The following is a 22,339-nucleotide window of genomic DNA, read 5'->3' as shown; positions in this document are numbered from 1 at the left end:
TCTAAAATTATAGTCCAACTATCACTTAAATTATGTAACTAGCCCAATCCACTACCAAACAAAATTATATTCTCATTTTACCCCTCATCAAATACACACCAAAATTTTCGCATCCGACTCCGAATCCTTCAATCCTCCGATATTGCCTCCGAACACTCCGTCGATTTCGAATCCTTCAATCCTCCGAAATTGCCTCCGACCTCCTTTTTTGCCACCAATTTTCTGATTTTGCCGCTTCCGAAGCCGACGAAGATGTCTACGTTCTCAGACTTGGAAAAAATGGTAAGTAAATATTATTTCCAATTCGATTAACCCATAGAACACCATAATCGAAATCCTAACCCGCATCTCCGATCAATTCTCTGTTAGATTAACTATAAAATATAGTAAATATTATTTTCAATTCGATTAATCCATAGAACACCATAACCGAAACTCTGAACTTTAATGATAAATAATATTTACAGTCCGATTTGGCGAACGATTCCATGATTCAAATTCGATGATGAATAACTGGAAAAAAATTTGAAATTAACAAACAAATAAGAACGAAGTTTTATGAAACGAAGGGCAATTTTGAAAGTATGAGAAATATGAGCTATTTCCCTAAATAAATAGTAAATCGACTATAATTTAAAAGTCTCCTCTATAAGTAGGCTAGTTGTTTACAAATCTCTATCTTTAATTTAAAATAAATATAATATTAAGTACCACCTTCTCTTTTATTAGAGATTTGTAACTAACTAGGCCACCTAAAACGTTTGGTTTGAGATCTAGCCTATGTTTGGAGATTTTTAGGGAAATAGCCAAACGTATTAGGTGGCAAAATATTTTTTACTTTTTTGTCCTCCAATAATTAAAGTAGTTTTTTAAAATCACGGTATTTTTTTTTCCTTGTTTTGTGCATGTGAAATTCCTATTTTGTAGAAGGTAGTTACCAAATATTAGAATCCACGTTCTCTCTCTCTCTCTCTCTCTCTCTCTCTCTCTCTCTCTCTCTCTCTCTCTCTCTTTCTCTCTCCACAAAATCATATCTGGGTTTTTTTTTAACCACGTTCTCTCTCTTTCTCTCTTCCACGTTCTCTCACTCTCTCTCTCTATCCACAAAATCAGATCTGGGTTTTTTTTTAACCTTCAACATGCCAAGATGACGAGGAAGACACCGAGGTCGCGGGCCAAGGGGGCAGTCTAGCCGAAGAAGTTGTCACCGATGACGTAGATCGGCCAGAGGTGGCGGAGGAGGTCGGAGAGGGCTCATCGGAGCCAGATCAACGCCCATAGGAGGCGGTTGACGAGAGCGTAGGGGAGGGAGTCGGTGTTCTCGGAGTCCGGAGGGAGGCCATGGTCGGCGCTCCGGAACGGGGTTGCGACGAGCCTCACGGTAGTGGTTGGCGGGAGAGACGATTGGAGCTTGGTTAGAGGTGGCCCGACTCTCACTGTTAATTTTTTTTTTAACTGTGAAGATTTTCGAATGTCAGTTTCTAGAAAAATGTAGAGGTACATATGATTTATTTACAGTTATTTCCATTCAAATTACTTAAATGTGGAGAATGAGATAATTTCCAGTAATTTATGTTTATTATCTGTGTTGACAGGTTCCCAACAGTAACGTCAGTCTTGGTGAAGCCGTTCTAGATTAGCGCGCCGCGTGATTAATGGTATCTTTGATAAAAATATTTGTTGAGATTTGTTAGAGATTAAAGGCTACGTATAACAATTTTGAAATTGTCTGTTATTTTATATTGTCATTGCCTATTATTTAATATAATTATATTCATTATTTCCATTTGATTAAGTAAAAGGGCAAATTAGTCTATTAATTATTGACACCTAAGTACGTTGGCTATTTCCCTAAAAGTTATGAAACATAGACTAAAAACAAAATCTATAGTTTCAAACTGGCTATTTTGCTACAGTGCCCATTTTATTATGCCTTTTATTTTAAATACATTATATTACTACCAAATCATTTGCAAGTTCTTTTTATTTTAAGTAAAGTATATTAACTACAAAATCAAATATATATGTTATTTGAAGTACTCGGCCTTGTGGACTATTTTAGTGGCTTTTAAAAGCCTACTTAAATTTAAATTTGAAGAAATTTTTGCAACTACTCAATCCTTTATCTTCTTTTAAGATTCTAACCAAAACTTCATTTTATTAAGAAAATAGTTCATCAGTCCCGCAGTAAATTACTTAACTAAAAAATAAATTTAATATACTCTATTAGTTAATTTAATTTTCTCTTTCGTTAATTAATATATGCAGGCCTAATGGACTATTTTCCTAATAAAATGAAAATTTGGCTATTTTTTAAAAGAAGGGTGGGTATTGGGCTATTGACCTAATTACCCCTTTAAATTTAAATAGTCATTTTAGCACTTGAAATTGTATATAAAGTTTGACGGAGAATACATTAATTTTTATTTATTACTAATAAGGAGAAAGTTTTTTTTTCTTTTTGAATTTTTTTCTATTATAAAATTATATAATTAATATGTAATGAGTTTTAAGAAAAATATTAATTTTTCTTTATTAAATTTAAGGTTGTTAACGTGTTTTTTCATCCAAATTAATGGTAGTATTTACGGTTCAACTAAAACGTAATATTAGATATATTTGTTGAAAAAAAAAAGTAGAAATGAATAAATAGTGGAGAGAATGAAATGAAATAGTAATGATTGGGAAGAAGAAAAAGAGACTCATTTTCTTTGAAAAAAAAAGAGATTATTTGGAACATAAAAGATTAAAAAAAATATATATGCAAAAGCACGAGTTGGCATCATGGAGAGTGGGTCCCACAGAAGAGTGCCACAGAGTATGAGTCTGTAGGACCACGTGGCCAAAGTGGATTTTGGATTGGGTTGATTTTGATTAGATATTGTGGTTTATAATCTCAGTCCTATCCTATTTCCGGTTGATACGCTTCTCAGAAGACCTGTTATTTTCTTCCTTCCAAATTGACTCTCATTCTCATGTAATTGGATCTTATATTACATATTGATATTAGCATATAATGGCGTTCAGTAAACAATTTTTTTGATATTTCATCACGAATATTATTAATTAGTAATGATTTTGCATATAAAATGATCGTTTTTTTTTTAATAATATAGAAGATTATGTAAGTCGCACAGTTGATGGATGAAATTTTTTATTTTTTATTTTTTTTTTATCAACTTTGATGAATGAAAGTTAAACTAATAGGCTTAGAGTGTTAAATTTGTAAAGTTTAAAAAAATTAATCAAAATTCCTACAATTGAGAGATCAAAAAAATCGTCATTATAAGATCCAAATCGTCAAAAAAATTCGCAACCACGACGGCGAGCTCAGTCTCAGCCACCATGGAAGGAGCTTCAGCTCCTCAGCGATCTCATCTCAATGAAGCTTGATTCGACGAATTTCATGATATGGAGCAAACAAATCATGGCGACCGTCAAAAGTCATAATCTCTTCGACCTTCTCATCGGAAAGAAACAAGCTCCGGCAAAGTTTCTTCAGTCAGCTGATGAAGAACTGGATCGAGTCAATCTAGAGTTTCAAGCATGGGGGCAACATGATCAACTTCTGGTTTCGTGGCTTTTTGCGTCAATGTCCGATGGAATACTAGTTCGTGTTGCGAGATGTAACACTTCTGCAGAGATCTGGAAGGTGCTTGAAGTCTACTTCAGCGCTCAGATTCGAGCTAAGGTCTCTAAGTACAAGACTCAACTGCGGAGGCTCAAGAAGACAGATCTCACTATGAACGAGTATCTAGTGAAGATCAGATCCATTATTGACTTGCTTGAACTAGTCAGAGAGATTACAACAGAGAAACTGCATATCGAATCCATTTTTGAAGGTCTTCCTGATGAATATGAACTGTTTGAGTTAAGTACTATGTCGAGGAAAGATGACTTCTCAGTTGATGAGATTGAATCTCTGCTGCTAGCTCAAGAAGCCAGAATTAAGAAGAAACGAGATGTTCTCACCACGAACCAACGAAAAGAGAATTCTAACTAAGACCTGAGTGCAAATTTCTCTTTGTTGAATGTCTCTCATGAGAAACAACAACAGCAACGCTATGGTTCAAACTTTGGAAATTTCAGAAACTCTCAGCAATTTCAGAATTTTCAAGGATCTGGACGTGGATCTGCACCTGGTAGAGGCAGAGGCAGAGGCAAAGGACGTGGATACGGTCGTGGCTTAAGACCTCAGTGTCAAGTGTGTGGAAAGATGGGACACTTGGCGTTCCAGTGCTTCTACAGGTTTGATCAGTCTGTTAGTGGTCCAACTCACTTCCAAAACGGCTATCCTCAAGGAAATCTGGCTCAAGCTCAATCTGGAGGCTACCCTGGTCAAGGACATGGTCAAATGGCAGCGATGATAGCTTCTCCTCACAACGTCCAGGACTTCAATTGGTATCCGGATTCTGGAGCTACAAATCACTGCACATCCGATCCGTCAAATCTGATGCACTCCTCGCCATACTCAGGACCTGAAAACATCCACATTGGCAATGGTAAGGATCTTAGAATTAAGCACACTGGTCAATCAACTTTCAAATCTCCTTATCAAACACGTCATCTAGCTTTAGAAAATCTCCTTCATGTGCCTGAAATAACGAAAAATTTATTGAGTGTGTCCAAGTTCTGTCTTGATAATTCTGTCTATTTTGAGTTTCTATCTGATTCTTGCTTTGTTAAGGACCAGATTACCAGCTCAACTCTTTTTCAAGGCAAGGTTTCTAATGGATTGTATGTGTTTGACAAAGACCAAGTCCACATTGTCAAAGGCCACAAAGTCTACTCCACAGCCTCACGAAACACTCATGTTCAACCAAGGTCAAACTGTCATACTCAGTCTGTTTCAATTCCTAGTGTGTACCTAGGATCCAAAACTGTTTCTAGTCCTCTGCACACATTATGGCACAATAGGTTGGGACATCCTTCACCTAAAATTGTAAACTCTGTGTTGACTGCTTGTAATATTTCTGTTTCTAATAAAGAGGCTGTTCCAAATTGTGTTGCCTGCTGCTATGGAAAAATACATAAGTTTCCTTTCCCACAATCTGAAACAACATACACCCTTCCTCTTGAAATGGTTTACACATACTTATGGGGACCATCTCCGATGATTTCTAGAGAAGTCTACAAATACTATATTACCTTTGTAGATGCTTATTCTAGGTTCACACGGATTTATCTCCTAAAATCAAAATCTGAAGCCTTAGATACCTTTAAGGTTTTCAAGACACAAGCTGAACTCCAACTTTCTCATAAACTCAAAATACTACAATCCGATTGGGGTGGGGAGTTTAGGTCTTTTAAAACCTATCTGGAACAAAATGGCATTATTCATAGACACCCGTGTCCACACACTCATCAACAAAACAGTGTCATTGAGCGCAAACATAGGCATATCGTAGAACATGGTCTAGCCTTGCTAGCACAAGCCTCTCTACCTTTTAGATTTTGGGATGAAGCCTTCAAAACAGTGGTTTATCTTCACAACCTACTTCCTACACCGGTTCTAAAAAATAAATGTCCCTTTGAGCTTCTCTTTTCTAAACCACCTTATTACAAAAATCTTAGGACCTTTGGTTGTGCTTGCTACCCGAATCTTCGACCATAATCGACACAAGTTAGCCTATAGGTCTAGTGAGTGTGTCTTCTTGGGGTATAGTCTTGTGCACAAGGGATATAGGTGCCTTGACAAAACTGGGAGAGTTTATATATCACGGGATGTCATCTTTGATGAGTGTCGCTTTCCATACACTCTCATGTTCCCACAGTCTCAAGCACAGGTGGTACCTGTATCTCAGCCTCTTGTCCCTTGTGCTATTCCCTAGGTGCCTTCTGTTCCAAGTCAGCGAGTTACTCACCAAAGTCATGTTCATGTCTTGTCTCCAACTTCTCAGCCCTCTTCTCCACTTTCTGATAACTCTTTGCCATCCTCACCTACTCCATTACCACAACCTATCACTCTTCCCCAACTACCTGTTGTCACTGATCAATGTGATTCAATTTCTATTACTCTGCCAGCTGCTAACAATGCAGGTTCTCAGGTTGAAGTTATTGGGTCTCAGGCTGTCATTCAAACTGACCAGGCTACTATTTCTGGAAACGCTAGTGATGAGGTAGTTATTCAAGTGCCTCTGAATACTTATCCTATGGTAACTAGGGCAAAGAATTCCATTCATAAGCCTAAAGTCTTTCTCGCTGCTCGTGATCCGTCCACAGTCAGTGAGGCTCTTGTTCACAAAACTTGGAAAGACGCTATGACAGATAAGATTCTTGGCCTCGCCAAAAACCACACTTGGTCGCTGGTTGATCTCCCTTCTGACCGCACTCTAATTGGGTGCAAGAGGGTGTTTAAACTTAAGGAAAATGCTGAAGGGTCTGTCTACAAGCACAAGGCACGTCTCGTGGCCAAGGGATATAATCAAACTGCCGGTTTTGATTTTACTAAAACTTTCAGTCCAGTGGCAAAACCAACCAAGGTCCGTGTGATTCTTACTATGGCTTTATCTTCAAACTGGTGTATTCGGCAAATTGACATTAATAATGCCTTCCTCAATGGTGATTTGAAAGAGGAGGTTTACATGTCTCAGCCTGAAGATTATGTTGATCCACGTTATCCTGGTCGAGTTTGTCGATTACAAAAGGCCTTGTATGGCCTTAAACAGGCTCCGAGGGCGTGGTTTGATACACTCAATACCACTCTTGTTCGTCTTGGGTTTAGCTCGTCTAAGGATGACACTTCCTTGTTTTCCAAGTCAACTAGCAAGTGCTCATTGGTGGTGTTAGTTTATGTTGATGATATTCTTGTCACCGGCTCCGACTCTACTGCAGTTGAACAAGTGATTCTCAGCCTTGGTTCCGAGTTTCCATTGAAAGATCTTGGCTCTCTTGGCTGCTTCCTTGGTATTCAAGCTGTCACTACGCCTTAGGGTGTGCTTCTCTCTCAATGGAAGTATATCTTAGATTTGCTGTGTAAAGCCAAGATGCAATCTGCTGCTCCGAACGCAACTCCGATGAACAGTGGTCTGAGACTTATAGCTGATAGCAGTGAGCCTGTGGCAGATGTTCACCAATACAGGAGCATTGTTGGTGGTTTACAATATGTCACTGTGACGAGACCTGAGCTTGCCTTTGCTGTTAACAAAGTCTGTCAGTTTATGCAGAACCCCTTAGAGTCTCATTGGAAGGCTGTCAAACGCATTCTCAGGTATTTGGCTGGGACACTGGGTTTTGGTCTTCACATGCGTCGAGCTTCTCACTTTAATGTGACCGGTTTCTGTGATGCGGATTGGGGAGCTGATGCTGCTGACCGACGCTCCACTTCTGGTTATTGTGTCTTCTTTGGGGGTAATCTTCTCTCTTGGAGCTCTAAGAAGCAACACACTATTTCACGATCTTCAGCTGAAGCTGAGTTCCGGAGTATCGCCAATATTGTGTCCGAGATTTCATGGCTTACTTCTCTCCTCAAAGAATTGTCTGTTGTGTCCACTCGTGTACCAGAAGTGTGGTGTGACAACTCAGGCGCTGTTATGCTCTCTGCGAATCCAGTTCTTCATGCTCGCACGAAACACGTGGAGATGGACCTTTACTTTGTCCGGGAAAAAGTGGCACAGGGTCTCTTACAAGTCAAGCATGTCGCGGCTGTTGATCAAATCGCAGACGTCCTCACTAAGCCTATTTCGAGCTCTATTTTTCCTTCTCTCCGTGCCAAACTCAAGGTTGAAAGTCTGGCTGTTCTGACTTCTCCACCATGAGTTTGAGGGGGGCTATTAAGGATATTATAGTCTTTTCTATTATGTAGTATGTTGACTCACTCTCACCCGTTGATGTGATGTATTACCGGTACTATAAATACTCTGCACTTACTCTAATAAAGCTAAGATAGTCACTCTGACTATTTCTCTATATTCTCTCTTCTGTCTTAAACTCTAATAATGATTATTAACAAGTTTTCTAGATTTCTTATTATATGTTATTTACTATGAGGACGGAAGAGAATGAATGCATGACTATTTACAACTATTAAATGCGATACATCAAATATGTCAGTATAATACTATAAAAAATAAACATGTTAAGATGTTGATAGCTGTAATAGCGTTTACGAACAAAAAGTACTTATGAAACTAAAAAAAAAAAATAGACATAGTGCCGATAAGGCAGAAATGGCACAAGACGTTCCGACATGTGTCGGAAGTGGCAGTAGAAGTGTCAGAAGGCAAATTGCCGATATCGGTATGAACAAAACCGTTCACTTTCCTTTTTTTCTTGGATTCCGAGGAACCCGTTCCGGTTTCCGGTGTTTTATGAAGAATCCGTCCACTTTCCGGTTGTCTTCAGGCAAATTTTCACGCATTCCAACGGAAACTTACTGGTAAGTAGTCAAATACCGACAATTCTTAAAATATGATGATATTTAGTGTTTTTCACAAAATTTGTCGTTAGTTTTTGATGATTTAGTTCAAATTCTTATTTTCTAACTTCATTATTGTGTTTAATTGGAGTTTGTATCCAACTTTTTTCAATTTTTTTTGTTACATTAGAAAATAGGATTTAGATTTGAATGTGTTTTTGATTTTTTTTTGTTAAATTAGTCGTAGAATATGAAATTTTATATATAATTAGTTGATTTTTAACATGAATATCATCATTATTTTGATTTTGTACTTTGTACTGAACTATGTCATTAAGTTTGCGTTGAATTTTTTGTTGAGCTATTATTGTAGATTTTTTTTTTTCATTTTTATCCTATGATATGTATGAATTTTTTTAAAAATATTTATTCACTATATTACTCTCGGAAAGTGCGATATTTGACGGTATTCATCGATGGTAACGGTATTCTCAACGGTACAGTTTTCTTTTTCAATTTCTGCTTTCCACGGTATTCCTTTCGGATACCAGTGATTACCGGTAAATTCTGAACCTTGGAACGGTAACGGTAACGGTATTTCGATCCTTGCTCTTATATATATGATCAGTAAAAAGGAAATATCTACGTACTCTTATAATAAAGTTTATTTCACAATTTCATGTATGAAATAATCAAATAAATTTAATGCTATAATATATTCCAGTTTTTTTATAAAAAAATGTTTTAAAAAATTATGTGACTAATACCACAAGGGATTTTGGGAAAATATGTGTTGAAGATTGGGGAATTAGGTTTATAAAGGGTAGTAAGTTTTAATTTGAAAGTATGTGTATTTTGACAAAAAAAAAAAAAAAAAAAAAACTTTAACACACTAAAAATTCTTAAAAATGTGGTATGCGGTCTTCTGCTGTATCTTGTGGTGATTTGTTTTGGCATGCGGTCTCCTGTTGTGGCCTAAGGTCCCGTCACAGTCTTGCAGTCTTCTGTTGTAATTTGCTGGGATTTGAAAACCTTAAATTTGAAGCTATGTGTTAATGACATTTTTGTCAAATTGCACATATTTTCGAAATTAAAACTATCTACTTTTTAAAAATTCAATTTTCCCACCTCCAACACACATTTTTTCAAATTTTTCCCACCACAACAAATTTCATTTACCCTTTTTTCAATCGGAACACAATAAAATTTCAGCTCTATTAATTTCTAGTTACCCAGATTTGATTCATCAAAGTCACAAAAAGACAATAGAATTTTCCATCACACACATGTTATATTTGTAGCGAACAAGTTATTTATAGTTTTTGTCTTTCGAACTTTTAGAGCAAATGGCCTTAAACTTTTAGAGCAAATGGCCACAGCTAGTCCAGTGGACGGTGAGCTTCCTCGAGGAGTACAGAGCGGCCTCGGTAGGGGAGACTCTGACGAGCACGAGGGTGACTACGACCCCCAGATGGACCCCCCCTAGGGACGGGACCCTCTCGATTAACGTCGACGCGGCTCTCGCTCGCGACCGTGGAGGCTTCGGTGTCGGTTGTATAGTTCGAGACCACTCCGGAGAGGTGATCGCCTCGCAGACGCTTTTCCTGGCTAGGGGGTTCTCCCCCCAGCTTGCGGAAGCGTATGCTGTCCTCCAGGGCATAGAGCTAGTTCGCAGCGTCGGGGGCAGGAGAGCGGAGATCCAGTCTGACTGCTTGGGGGTGGTGAGGATGATCGATGAGGGCGTGACGCCTGCGACAGAGCTTGGGACGATCTTACACCGCATCTTCAGAGAGGTGAGGGGGCTTGAGGTTTTCCGCATTATGCATATCTCTCGTCTTTGTAATGTTGCTGCGCATAATCTGGCGCGTTACGCGGTTAACCACCACTCGTCCTCGACCTGGCTGGGTTTAGTCCCGCCTTGTTCGGAAGAGGCCATTAGGGCCGATGATCGCGAGTTGAGGTCCCGCACTGCCTCCTAGAGCCCTGTTTGTTTGAGTTTATTTTTGTTTACTTTCCGTTGGTTTCTGTTTCACTCTTATCTTTGTAACCACGGTTTTCCTCCGCCATACGTGAGGGCTTTTATGATATTCCGTGGCTCCGACCACGTTTCCTCAAAAAAAAAAAAAAAATAACTTGGAGAAAAGCTGTGTGTAAAAGTAAAAGACAACTTGTGTTCACTTGTACACCACTGTTTAGCATTAAATATGGATTGCGTTACATCACTGTAAACTAAAAGATCTAACCCAAGATAAGGAACTAAAGTGGCCATCCATATACACTTGGAATTTGAAATTCATTCCATATATCATTTTCCAATCCCTTTATCTGGTTGACTCAACAAAGCCAATTTCTTCACCATTGCTTTATTGTTGACTTTCTAAAAGATTAATTGAATTATGTATTTCAGAGCTGAGAATGACGTATTTGTCTTGTTTCAAAGTCTTCAAATTGTATTTTTGTGACTCGCCGCTTATGTGTCACCAAAGATTCCATGCCATTGTGTTTTTGGTTAACCATCTCACTCAACCCTCCCATCATTAACTAAAGGCCGCCGTAGGATCTAGCCAAATTGAAACATAAGATCACAATATAGACATAATTTGATTAATTTATGATAATTAGCCATATAATGTTAGTCTTTTACGCATATACTTTTAATTGTTTAAAAAATTAAAAAATAAAAGCAGAATTATTTGAATCCCACAAATTTAGTAAATGCTTCCTCAAAACATGCAATTAATCATTACTCAAATTAAAAAAAAATGGTGACTCTTCATTAACAAAAAAAAAATTGAGAAAAAAATTGGTTGACGAAGACGAAGACGTGAAGACAAATATTAACAACTATTAAAACTGTAACCGATTTCTATTAAAAAGGAAACAAACTCAATAAATATCAGTTAATTATTTTAAATCACACGTAACCATTTATTTCAGGCAAAAATAAAAATAAAAGTGTAGTATATCAACTAAAAACTGGAACGAAGAAGACAAAAAAAAATTTCAAAATTTAATTTCCAAAAAAATTCACTTATTTCCAAAAAAATATCTAGACATTTCCAATTATTTCAAAAAAAAAATGTAGAATTTTTCAGTTCTCCAAAAAGACTTGGAGTCTCTGAACCGCGCAGCCCTGAGAAACGACAATGATGACGACCATGTGTTGTTCTGCCTTAGCCTCGAAAATGCTAATAATTTTAAGAGGAACATGGCCTCGGCGTTCGAGAGTGCGGTGTGTACATGTATTCCGTAGCCGGAGGGATGCGGCAGGACCGGAAGCTCTTGGCCGCGCGACGCTCGACGGATTCGAAAGCTCCACTGCGTCGGAGCCCAGATGTAGCAGTGCGACGCTCGATGGAGACGAAGAGCTCCGCCATCTTCGGATCCCAAATCCGGCAGAATTTCACGACAGTAGACATGAATTTTCAAGAAGCACAATATGTACATTCTTGAAGTCCTCGTCGCCACGAGTCCATAGAACTTAGAGTTACTCAATTTCGAGTTCGTATGAAGAAAATATGGATTTTTGAAGTTTTGAATAAAAAGAACGAAAATTGAGAGAGAGATAGAGAGATAGAGAGAGAGAGTACAGATCGATTGGAATGAGAGAGAAACAAAGAAAAAAAACGTTATAAAAACGAGAGAGAATGAGAGATCTTAACAATTAAGAATTTAAATTGAATTTTTTATTTATAAAATCTAATTAACTAATTAAATAAGGGTAATAGCGTTATAAAAGTATATCACGTAAGCTATTTGGTTATTTGTTTAATATTTTATAAACCATGATTAAATTAAAATTCACATGTTTGAAATGGCTTAATTATAGATAAATCTCTAAATTAAATTTATCATAAATAAATAAAGACCATAAACACTATAAAGAAATGTTACATATATGAAACATAGTTTTAATGCGATCTGTAACCCAATATTGATAAATACTAGTGAAACAGCAGATTCATAAAATTGACAAATGACATAATTAACTATTCATGTCTTGACTTAATTTAGCCTATAACATGATTTTTATAAGTCAGGATTACCACATGATCATCGTCATCATCGCTCATAGCATTTATTAAGATTAAAAAAGAAAGAAAAAACTATCCTTCAATTTAACGCTTGAAAGTCAACGAAAAGTATATTACAAATTAGAAATAATTTTATTTTCAGACAGGATTTGTATGAAACCCACTTGTTTATATATTTTAGAATACCGACAATATACTTTGGTATATATTAGAAAATTAATGAAGTCAGTAAATAAACCTCTATAACCCCCTATTTTTCGATTATCGTCGGTATGTTTTTTTTTTAAGAAAACCGAGATGTCGGTAAATAAACCAATATGATAATAGAAGGCTGTAGGTTTGTTGAAGAAAAATGATTGCATTTCCTCTTTTATATAATGCTTTAATCTTGTAAATTTGATATAAAAAGCCGTATGTGACTCTTTTTTTCCCCACATTTGTATATCACTTTTTTTTCACGCAATACTCACTAGTGGCAACAAATGTTCAGAATACCCACTAATCATGGATAATCAGTGTTCAAAATACCCATTTGTTATGTTATTGGCGTGTTTGTCAATTACATCGCATTTATATATATATATATATATATATATATATATATATATATATATATCGTATATAACTAAGAAATTATATACATTTTAAAATAAATATACTTCATGTTTATAATTAAACTTGTTGTCTTTTTAATTTGTAGCATTTGAGAACTATTTTATGATTTGTAGTGTGTACTTTTTAATTTGTAGCATTTGAGAATTATTTTATGATTTAGACTTTGAAGACATTTATATATATATATATATTGGATTTTTCTATATATATTTTGTTATAGGATAACAATCAGTATATCCGTTAGTAAGCGGTAAACCTACAATTGGTATAATTAGTAGTCAGTATTGATATCTTTATAGTATATCAATCAATATATCAGTCGATATATCAGTAAAATCTTAACTTCGGTATTAGTATTTTAATCCTTACTTCAATTTTCAGTTTGCTTCTAGAGAACGAAAAATGTGAACTAAAATGAAATAAAGGATCTCAGGTAGAAAGTGATGATTCGAACAAGAACAAATTCACCGGCCAATTCATCTAGATAGACAAAGCGCTTAAAATACCTGGTGACTATGGTCGCAAGATTAGAATAGTATAATAATCCTTAGATATATACTTATACATATATATATATAGCTCCATAGCTTGTGCATCGTCCATATGAATTGAATTGAGCGCGTTGAATATTATGCTTATTTTTTTCTCTACTAAAGAATCTGATTATTTCTCTCCATGTTAATGCTATGTCTAGTCATTCCATAAAGAAATATTGGATTCTTTGAAGCTAATGTCTCTAAAATAATATTCACAGCAATCACACATGTGTTTTTCCGCAAAAATACAGACAATCACATCCCGAATAAAATATCACGTATATATGCGTTTGGAAGTATCTAACAACCAAGTTATATAAATCGATTCTTTTTGTCTCCAACACTTCCCAACGATCCCAATCGGCTAGCAATTGAGAGAGAGAGAGAGAGAGAGAGAGAGAGAGAGAGAGAGAGAGAGAGAGAGAGAGAGAGAAATGCAAATATTGTTATAAATGTTGGTTAATTAGCTATACAAGGGCTTAAACGTCATATGAGAGTGTTGAAGTGAAACATGCAAAACTAACTAAGCTAAGATAAGATTATTCTTCTATGGTAGCACATCTTTTTACGAATTTTTCTTCTTCAATAGATCGTCTCCAGATAGAGTTCAAAACCAGCGCAATTGAGACTCTTTTGTTGAATCTTTAGCAAGTTGGATATATTCTCAAGGGATTTATACAGCCTTATTCCTTACACATTCATGAGTTAAACATTATTCTTGTTTCACCAAAAGAGAAGCGTGGAATATAAACACAAGGACCTAGAATTAAGGGAAAGGCATTTCAAGAATTACTACAAGAGAAAGAAAAACAGAGTAAACGAGGATAAGCATACAAGAGATTAATATTTTTTTTTTCTCTTTTCTAAGTTTGTGTTTGTAGCCCAGATTTTATGATGAAATCTGAAAATTTGAAAGAATTATTGAAGGAAATCGAAATTCTCTATATTGCTCATAAGTAATGAAATTCTGAGGAAAAAAGAGTCATACGTGTAGCACACGAGAAAATTTAAAATAAATGTGTGAATTTGTTTAAATTTTAGTTGTCCACACACTTTTCAGAGAGAAATGAAAACTCATTTTTAGTTATGTTTTTTCCCTAAAACTTTCCCCTCAACCCAAATAAGAAAAATACAACGGATTTTCTCGGTTCCAAACGTATTCACTCAAATATTCAACAATACATCACACACGTATTAATGATCCCTATAAGTTATAACCACCACTCATATGCTAAAGTTCTGTTGAGCACTAAACTACATTGGCAATCAACAAATGTTAAAATTCTGATAACCAGGTAAAGATAATTCTGGAACGAAAAAAAAAAAGTAAAGATAACTCATCTAACAGTTAAATAAAATCAGATAATAGTAATACATGGGAAAAAGAGAGTAAGTAATAGTACTTGCTTTTCTTTGCGAGAATTTGGAAATCTACAACAATATGTTCGTACACATTGTAACTTAAGATTGCAACCAAGAAAAAGAATCAATAAAAAAATTATGCACTTCGAGATTCAACAGCACAATCTCCATCTCCATCGCCCACCAACTATTTTTTTTAATAAAGTAAAATTGAAACTACATTTTTAACTTAAACCTAGTGGCAAATATGGAACACCCATTTTAGGATCTGTTGTAGGAGAGCTACAATCACATTCTCTTCTTGATTTCAACCCAACAGAATTTTCAGACATAAAATCATCTTCTTATCCGAAAGACAGCACGAGACAGATAAAGAGCGAGAGAGAAAGAAACGAAAGAGATAAGGCGGGCTTTGCTTACTCGCCACTTCCTCGTCGGTGGTTATGTCACACCGTTTTTTTTCCTTTTTCCTGAAACCGATACGAAATTAACATGCTAAGAGTTTTTTAAGGGGCGTTTATGAATCGAAATCTTTGAAGAACGAATGTAGCCTCTTCAATTGAGTGGCTGATGGTGTGGGTAACGGAAAAGAAGCCTTTCTCCAACGGGCAACCCAAAAAGCAAAAAGAGTTAATCCAATCAAAATATTATCTTCTTCTTCTTCTTCTTCTTCTTCTTCTTCATCATCATCATCTTCCTGAGCCATTCCTTATGCGTAATACATGTACAAGCTATTCGCAGCGGCGCAAGCTATTGAGTTCTCAGAAGGGTGCCACGCCAGGTGAAGCAACTTTGTCGTGAAGTCAAAGGAATTCCCATTTGCATCGACCCCTGGACTTTCTGACCCTATTGCGTAGATAAATTTCACAAAGTGGAACAAATGTTTGAGGTTTGAGCAGGGAACGAGAGATTCGAAGACAATCAGAGGAAGGAAAAAAAAGAATAGATAGAACTGACCTCGTCTTACGACTCGTGTTATGCTACTGCTAAGACACCTGGTTGGCCTTGCAGGGGTTTGAACTTGTCGCCTGAGATATTACATAACAATACCGTCAATGACTCTATAGATTGTACGTCATTATTACTCCGAGAATATATATACCTCATAGGGTTTTTGCTGGCCTCCAAGGTAGTTGCCTCGGTGCTTCCTGGGGCCGAACCAAATACGCGGAAAAGATTGCTGCGAGCCCATCGACGAATAATTTATGTATTAATATTAAAAAAAAAACTAATATGAGCTTAAATATGTGTATATATTTGTGATTCTGAAATAGAGGAAGACCTGTATGAGCCAGTTGCAACTCGTGAACCATCACCACTCAAACAGCATTCGAACTTGTCAAATATTGAATCATTCTCATATAAATCACATAGCTGGTGACATTAAAGGAGAGTACGGTCAGATTGGGCTGATAAGAATCGTATAATTCGCACAGATTATTGTATTTGTACAGTGACCGAATAGCCGAACTCACCCTTGGTCTTAAATATTCATGAACCTGAAAGGTTGCAACGGGACCTGAATCCATGTTGATGTCCCATAACTGAGGACCAAATGAAAGTGGCTTGTAAGAACTTTAAGAAAATCACAATTCAAAGCAATTGAAGAGCTGACTGTCGTGAAAACATTGAAAATATAACTTCACAAATACGGAAACCCAAACCTTAAGAGTCATGTAATCCCGACTAAGTATGTGCCGTCCATCCTTGCCAAACTTTATGTCTGAAATGGAAGCAATAATTTCTGTGAAGAATGATCTCGAACCAGGTTCCTCTTGTTCCTCAAACCTGTTACCCAAAAAAAACAATTTTCCATTTTAGTCATCATCGGATAAATGAGGTACCTGCACACAGCTTCAGCTCTGGAGGACGGAAAATTTTAATCTATCGGAGAAAAGCGAGTATCGATATCTAAACTGTTTTCAAGCAATCTGTTTTTTAGATCTTTGGAGTACTAACTACTTACAATTTAGCATGAGAATCACACAATGCTGATTGTCGTAAATCAATAAGTCTGATTGAGCCTTTTGAACTGCTATAAGCGAGCGTATTACAATGAGTGGGGTGGAACTCCGCTGAAGTTATCACCTCTGCAAAGTAAACACAAAATGGGTACTTGTGACATCAGCAATTATAAGAAGTGAGCCTCCTAAAGAGCACATCTGTAGAATGGAATGTCGTGATAGACACAGCAGAACCTCATACAACCTCTTTTCCCCAGATGGACCAGATTTCATAAATAAATAATAAAAGAATCCCAGTACCATATTCCAAGAAATATTCTACACATGCAAGATGATTCTGCACGGAAACAATGTGAATTATATATAGGATAAGGTCCAAGCACTCGTAAAAAATTGATCAAAAAGCATGGTCCATGTACATATTGTTTTCAAGAAACTCAAATAAAAATAAAAAAAGGAGAGATGTAGATAGGCTAAAGCCAAGTACAGGCTAATACTTGTAACATAATGATAGCCATACACCATCGTTTTCTTAATTTTGTTTAGGCATGAACACACAAAAAGCAGGGACATTACTTCTTATAAACCATAAACACATTAAATAAATAAACTTACCAGTTAAATCCTCCATGTTTGCAGGCTTCACATCAACAATATTGAAACTTTGATTGCTAATTTCTAAGTTCCAGAGATTAATTCGAAGGTCGTCAGCAGATATGAAAGTTTCACCGTCACTGGAAAACGGAAGAGTAGGAAGTCATAAGCTTTAGATGACTCAGCAGAGAGTAACGGGGAAAGACAGGATATCACTCGACAGTTAAGATGTATAATCAGCAAAACTAACAGTTCAACATTAGAGATACTGGTCTCTTTACTAAAGGTTTTATCTGAAAACATAAGTAGATATCCCAGCCGATCTTAAAATTAAAAGTAAAACAAGAAACCATCAGAAGAAATATAGGTTCAACCAAAGATAGTGCAACCACCTGTTATTTGAAATGGAATTAATATGATAGTCATGTGCGTGAGCATAAACTCTTCGGCATCTGGCAACCAGGCTGGTTTCTTGGCTAGTTACCTACATTATATCATTAGCCGTTAGGGCCCCATATCTCAACATATCTCCAATCAAAAAGCAACATGTACATAAACTTGTATTCGGGTCATATATATATATTTATATATACAACATCTATGGTCTTTGTTGGATTCCCTTATAAATATTTAAAAGGCGATGGTCTACGCAGGAATGCTGATTTCTTTGATTCCCACTAGAATAATAACTACGGACCACTCTTAGAGGGTATCATGGACTGCCTGCCTAGGCCTCGTGGGCCTAGTTGGCCTCCTTATAAAAAAAATTGTAACCATGATCCACGAGGCCCTGGAAATACCCACGATTATAATTTTTTTTTCTTTCAAAACCGTGGTCTCGGTTAGACCATACTAAAATCCAAAAACTTGAAAAAAAATTAAAAAAATAAATAAATTAATGCTTGATCACTCAATCCAAGTCTCTAAGAGACCTGACTTGCACGTCTAAGAAAAAAAACTTGTTTTCACATAAAAATTTAAAAAAAAAAATAAAAATTAGAAGTAAGACCTTAGTTTTTTCAATTGTAGAACTGATTTTTAAAAACAAGGCTGTTTCTATATACCTCAAAACCCATAAGCCGACATGATAATGGCGTACGGAAATAAAGTTGTTCCAAAATTAGCCTCATTATCAGCAAATATTCAATTAGGATCAAATCACGATACAACTACTACACTTAGGCTTCTTGGACCAAAACGGGTATTGCTTATGGTAAACGGGGCAGCAGTCAGTAAATCATACAAAGAAGTCAAAGGATAGAGTACAACTACCACAGGTAAATGTAATGAAGAAATTCCCTCTGCGGGGAGTGATAAATTGCCGCCAAGGGAACTGCTCGGTCTTTCTGGGGAACCTCCATTAGCAAGATATGCTTTAAGGCTACTGGAATTACTTGAACTTGCAGTGCTTCCGTTTCCTACAGCTTTTGATGGGTCCACATTGTAATCTGAAACTTTCTTGACTTTTTTCTCTTGCACCTGTTCCACTCTCATACAGACAAATTGAAACCCGAGGATGTTAATAGCTTGTCCTTGATAGATACGAAGGATAGTTGCTCATAAATACAATGTACATCTAAAGATAGGGACTATTAAATGCTTTAAGATGCATCACAATCATAGTTCATTGAAATTTTCAAGTTATTCTAGTGCATTAATATCACATCGTGTACAAAGACGGAGCAATGATCCTTTTCAGCTATGAACTTCCTCAAGGGCAAAGACAATTCGAGATGACTATTAGCTGGATATGCGATAGGTACGTCCAAAATATGATCAATTTCAATACACACACAAAGAGAAACCTTTCTTACACCGATAACACAAATTATACAGAATTATGTGAGGGAGTTCTTAAAAATCTCTCGAGTCATAAAATGCATGCCATACCATACTAATTCAAGCTAGGATAATGGATATCAATACCATGCGAAAACCGTTCCAGGAAAAAAAAAAAGTAAAGATTTTAGTACTAATGAACTCCTACCTTCCAAAACTTAATTGTTTTGTCATTTGTCGATAGGAGAAATAATGCAGAATTTGCAGTTTGGCACCATCTTATTTTGTTGATTTTCTCTTCTATCTCCAAACTCTTAAGATAATCAAACTGAAAGGCGGGAAAAAGGAGGAAAAACACTGTTCATATATTACAGTCATTAAATCAATACCAAAAAACTACAAATCTAAGGGGGAAATGAAGAACTGCAAAACTATAAACCTCAGGTTCATGACTCTGAAACTCTGTTTTATAGCGAAATTCGGGATGCCTGGTTATGGAGTAGTCCATTCTCTCTAAATCCCTTCTGGAATCACCATTCTACACATAATAGGGATCACAGAAATTAAATAGCGTGGAAAATATTAAAGCACCATATTGACATTGATTAATATATAAATATATACATCTTTTGTATCTGTCCTCTCAAAGAGAACAACACGGCCTCCACGATCACCAGTCGCAAGATAGTCCCCACTTTTATCGAATTCAATTGCTGAAATAATATCAACTGTGGCAAAAACAAGGACAATGTGTAAGGAGTAACAATTACTGTTATATTTTAAAATAGTTTTAATGATTAATACGGGTAATAAAGAAACAACGTAATTAATACAGTCCAATTATTTACACTAGAAATTCCGAATTCAAAGCAGAACACAGAAATTTATGTAGTCAATCATGTCTCCGCTTATATGTTCTTTTGAGTTCAAGCTAAATGTATTCACGAATTACTTCCAAAAGCCTAAACAACACACGCTGGTCGGAAATCAATTTTAAGTGAACTATCTACGCCCAGAAAACATGGCTTTTCCACATTGCAAACCTAATCACCGAATGCTTTCAAAATCGGTGTAGTAAAACCATGACACTCCATCCTTCACAAGCTAACAAGCTACTTGATTATTCTATTTTGATTCAAGTTCAAGAACATTTGCGACCAATCCAATCAATTGGAGGACTTTAAGTACAAAGACCATAAAAACAACTTAACCAAGCTCACTCCATTACTGTTTCAGGAACCCAATGGACATGAAAACATATAATGCAATCTAAACCTCATATCCACAGCTCTTTACCAATTTTATGCCTAAAACCCACTCTTTCACCAAAAATGGAAACCAGGAAAAACACACAATCAAATACCAATCACACAAAACAAGCTCGATCTCAAAGACATCAACAGATCAAAACAAACCCTAGTTCCAATACCATCAAAGAGCACCAATTGGATCCAATCCAAGCACGAAAAAAAATATATAATCGAACGCAATACCTTCCTGAACTTCCTCTCCGGCCGTACGCTCGCCGAAAACCTGAGAGAATTTCCAATCCAACGGCGGTGAAGGACCCGCCGGAGCTGCGACGACCTCATCGCCACCGTTCATTTCACCTTCCTTCTTCCCCGAATAAACCGCGCAGAGATTCAAACAATAAAAATCCAATTTCACAATACCGAGTAAAATGAGAATCGGACAATCCAATCACCGAATCGAAGATCGTCGATTTCTATTGTCAAACTCAAACCCCATCAATATCCGATACATACAATAGGGAAATTTGCAATGACAAAAATAGTTATTTCAAACAATTAAATTAAATTAGATAAAAACACATTGATGTTTGGGTTTTTTTTTTTCTTCTTTTTCCTCGCTCTGTATCTCTCTAATTCGACCGGGGAAACTGAGAAATTTGCCAAACGAGAAAAAAAAGAAAATTTTCCTCTCTAGAAAGAAAGAAAGAAAAAACAGCAGTGTGTCTTTATCTAGAAGGATAAAATTGGCATTTCGAAAAATTAATAATAAAATGAAAAGGCAAAACCGTTCTTTTGGCTTTGGACTTTGGAGTTTGGAGACCTCAAAAACAAAACACATACAAACACATCCCTGTATTCGAGTTCTTTCTTTCTCTCTCAATTATGGGCTTGTTAAAAATAAAAATAAAAATAAATCTTTTTGTTTTGTTTTTTAACCTTTTTGGGCGGTGATAAAGTTACAAGAAAGAGTGAAAGTCAGTTTTGTTTCGGCTCTTTGATTGGGGTGATGTGTCCGTCCGGTAGCAGAAGACGTGGGATATGATTGGTTGGTGACAGAACTTGTGTGTCATGGTGGGTGATATGTTGTTATTTAAGTTTTTTTTACATTTTTTATGGATATTTTTTAGAATGAATATAAGTCAATAAATTGTGTTGTTAAGACTTAAGAGAGAGAGTTTTCTCAAAAGACATGCATGTCCTTGTACATTGTTCAATGTTTTATTATAAATAATAATATTGTTATCGATGTTGTTGTTTTGTCTTTCAATTTTTTTTTTTTAAATTAAGAATAGGATTAAAGTTACTTGGTGATTGTAAAAAGAAAAAAAGAAATACTATGGACGTGATATAGGATTGATCCGCTTCGTGAAATATATTATATATAGCATTATCTTCAATGATCACTGTCGCATTTATATGGTGTTTTCAAAGGATTTCAAAAATTATCAAAAAATAAATAATAAATAAAAAATCAAAGGATTTCAAATAATAAAATGTTGAGAAATTGACACATATTATCATTTTCCACAAAAATCAAAATTTGGACAAATTTACTAATAGAGTTTGGAGAGAGAATATTTTTTTAATCCATTTTTACTTTCTTATATTTTTTTTACTTTTTTTTTCGCTGCTTCTTGCATATGTCAAGAGATCGATTTTTTTTTTTTAGAAATCTCGATTTGTTTGACGATTTATTGACATATATATATGACAACAAATGACACAATTTGTTGATATGGATGTCAATGAATGACATGATTTGTTGACATGTATACGTTAACAAATGACAACACTAAAAAATTTGTTGATTTGTTGACATAAATATCAACAAATGACATGATTTATT

At 35.8% G+C, this 22,339-nt stretch overlaps 1 protein-coding gene and 1 pseudogene across 3 annotated transcripts; one reads left to right on the top strand and one right to left on the bottom strand.

Moving 5' to 3' along the window:
* The first annotated feature begins 6,986 nt into the window (after positions 1–6,986).
* On the top strand, positions 6,987–7,757 carry LOC149385798 (secreted RxLR effector protein 161 pseudogene; annotated as a pseudogene).
* A 7,174-nt stretch (positions 7,758–14,931) lies between these two features.
* Positions 14,932–21,361, bottom strand: LOC149385797 (serine/threonine protein phosphatase 2A 55 kDa regulatory subunit B beta isoform). Of its 3 annotated transcripts, none has more exons than XM_089625138.1 (14): positions 20,734–21,359; positions 19,865–19,968; positions 19,680–19,778; positions 19,449–19,568; positions 18,731–18,940; positions 17,854–17,945; positions 17,483–17,601; positions 16,870–16,993; positions 16,568–16,691; positions 16,379–16,447; positions 16,186–16,277; positions 16,006–16,083; positions 15,861–15,931; positions 14,932–15,749 (listed from the first exon to the last, which is right to left on the bottom strand). In XM_089625138.1, exons 1-14 carry the CDS (start codon positions 20,843–20,845, stop codon positions 15,613–15,615), a joined length of 1,551 nt encoding a protein of 516 aa, XP_089481264.1. In that variant the 5' UTR covers positions 20,846–21,359; the 3' UTR covers positions 14,932–15,612. The 3 variants fall into 3 exon arrangements, with proteins under 3 accessions (XP_089481264.1, XP_089481265.1, XP_089481263.1); XM_089625139.1 differs by having other exon boundaries at positions 18,734–18,940; XM_089625137.1 differs by having other exon boundaries at positions 14,932–15,931; positions 20,734–21,361.
* Between the last annotated feature and the right edge of the window lie 978 nt (positions 21,362–22,339).

The sequence above is a fragment of the Urtica dioica genome, chromosome 9 (assembly GCF_054948205.1).
Source record: "Urtica dioica subsp. dioica isolate 48M chromosome 9, U.dioica_male_clone48M_v1_H2, whole genome shotgun sequence".
Taxonomy (NCBI): Eukaryota; Viridiplantae; Streptophyta; class Magnoliopsida; order Rosales; family Urticaceae; genus Urtica; species Urtica dioica.
Note: the sequence above shows the minus strand (reverse complement) of the source record. Positions and strands in the feature narration are given on the sequence as shown.

Bases quoted from the DNA above. Each gene is read 5' to 3' on its own strand.
- LOC149385797 (XM_089625137.1), bottom strand. From the start codon at position 20,845: ATGAACGGTGGCGATGAGGTCGTCGCAGCTCCGGCGGGTCCTTCACCG. The intron at 18,941-19,448 runs GTAGGAGTTCAT...AGAGTGGAACAG, and splicing joins AAACAATTAAGTTTTGGAAG to GTGCAAGAGAAAAAAGTCAA. The intron at 17,946-18,730 runs GTTGTACTCTAT...GATATAATGTAG, and splicing joins CATTACATTTACCTGTGGTA to GTAACTAGCCAAGAAACCAG.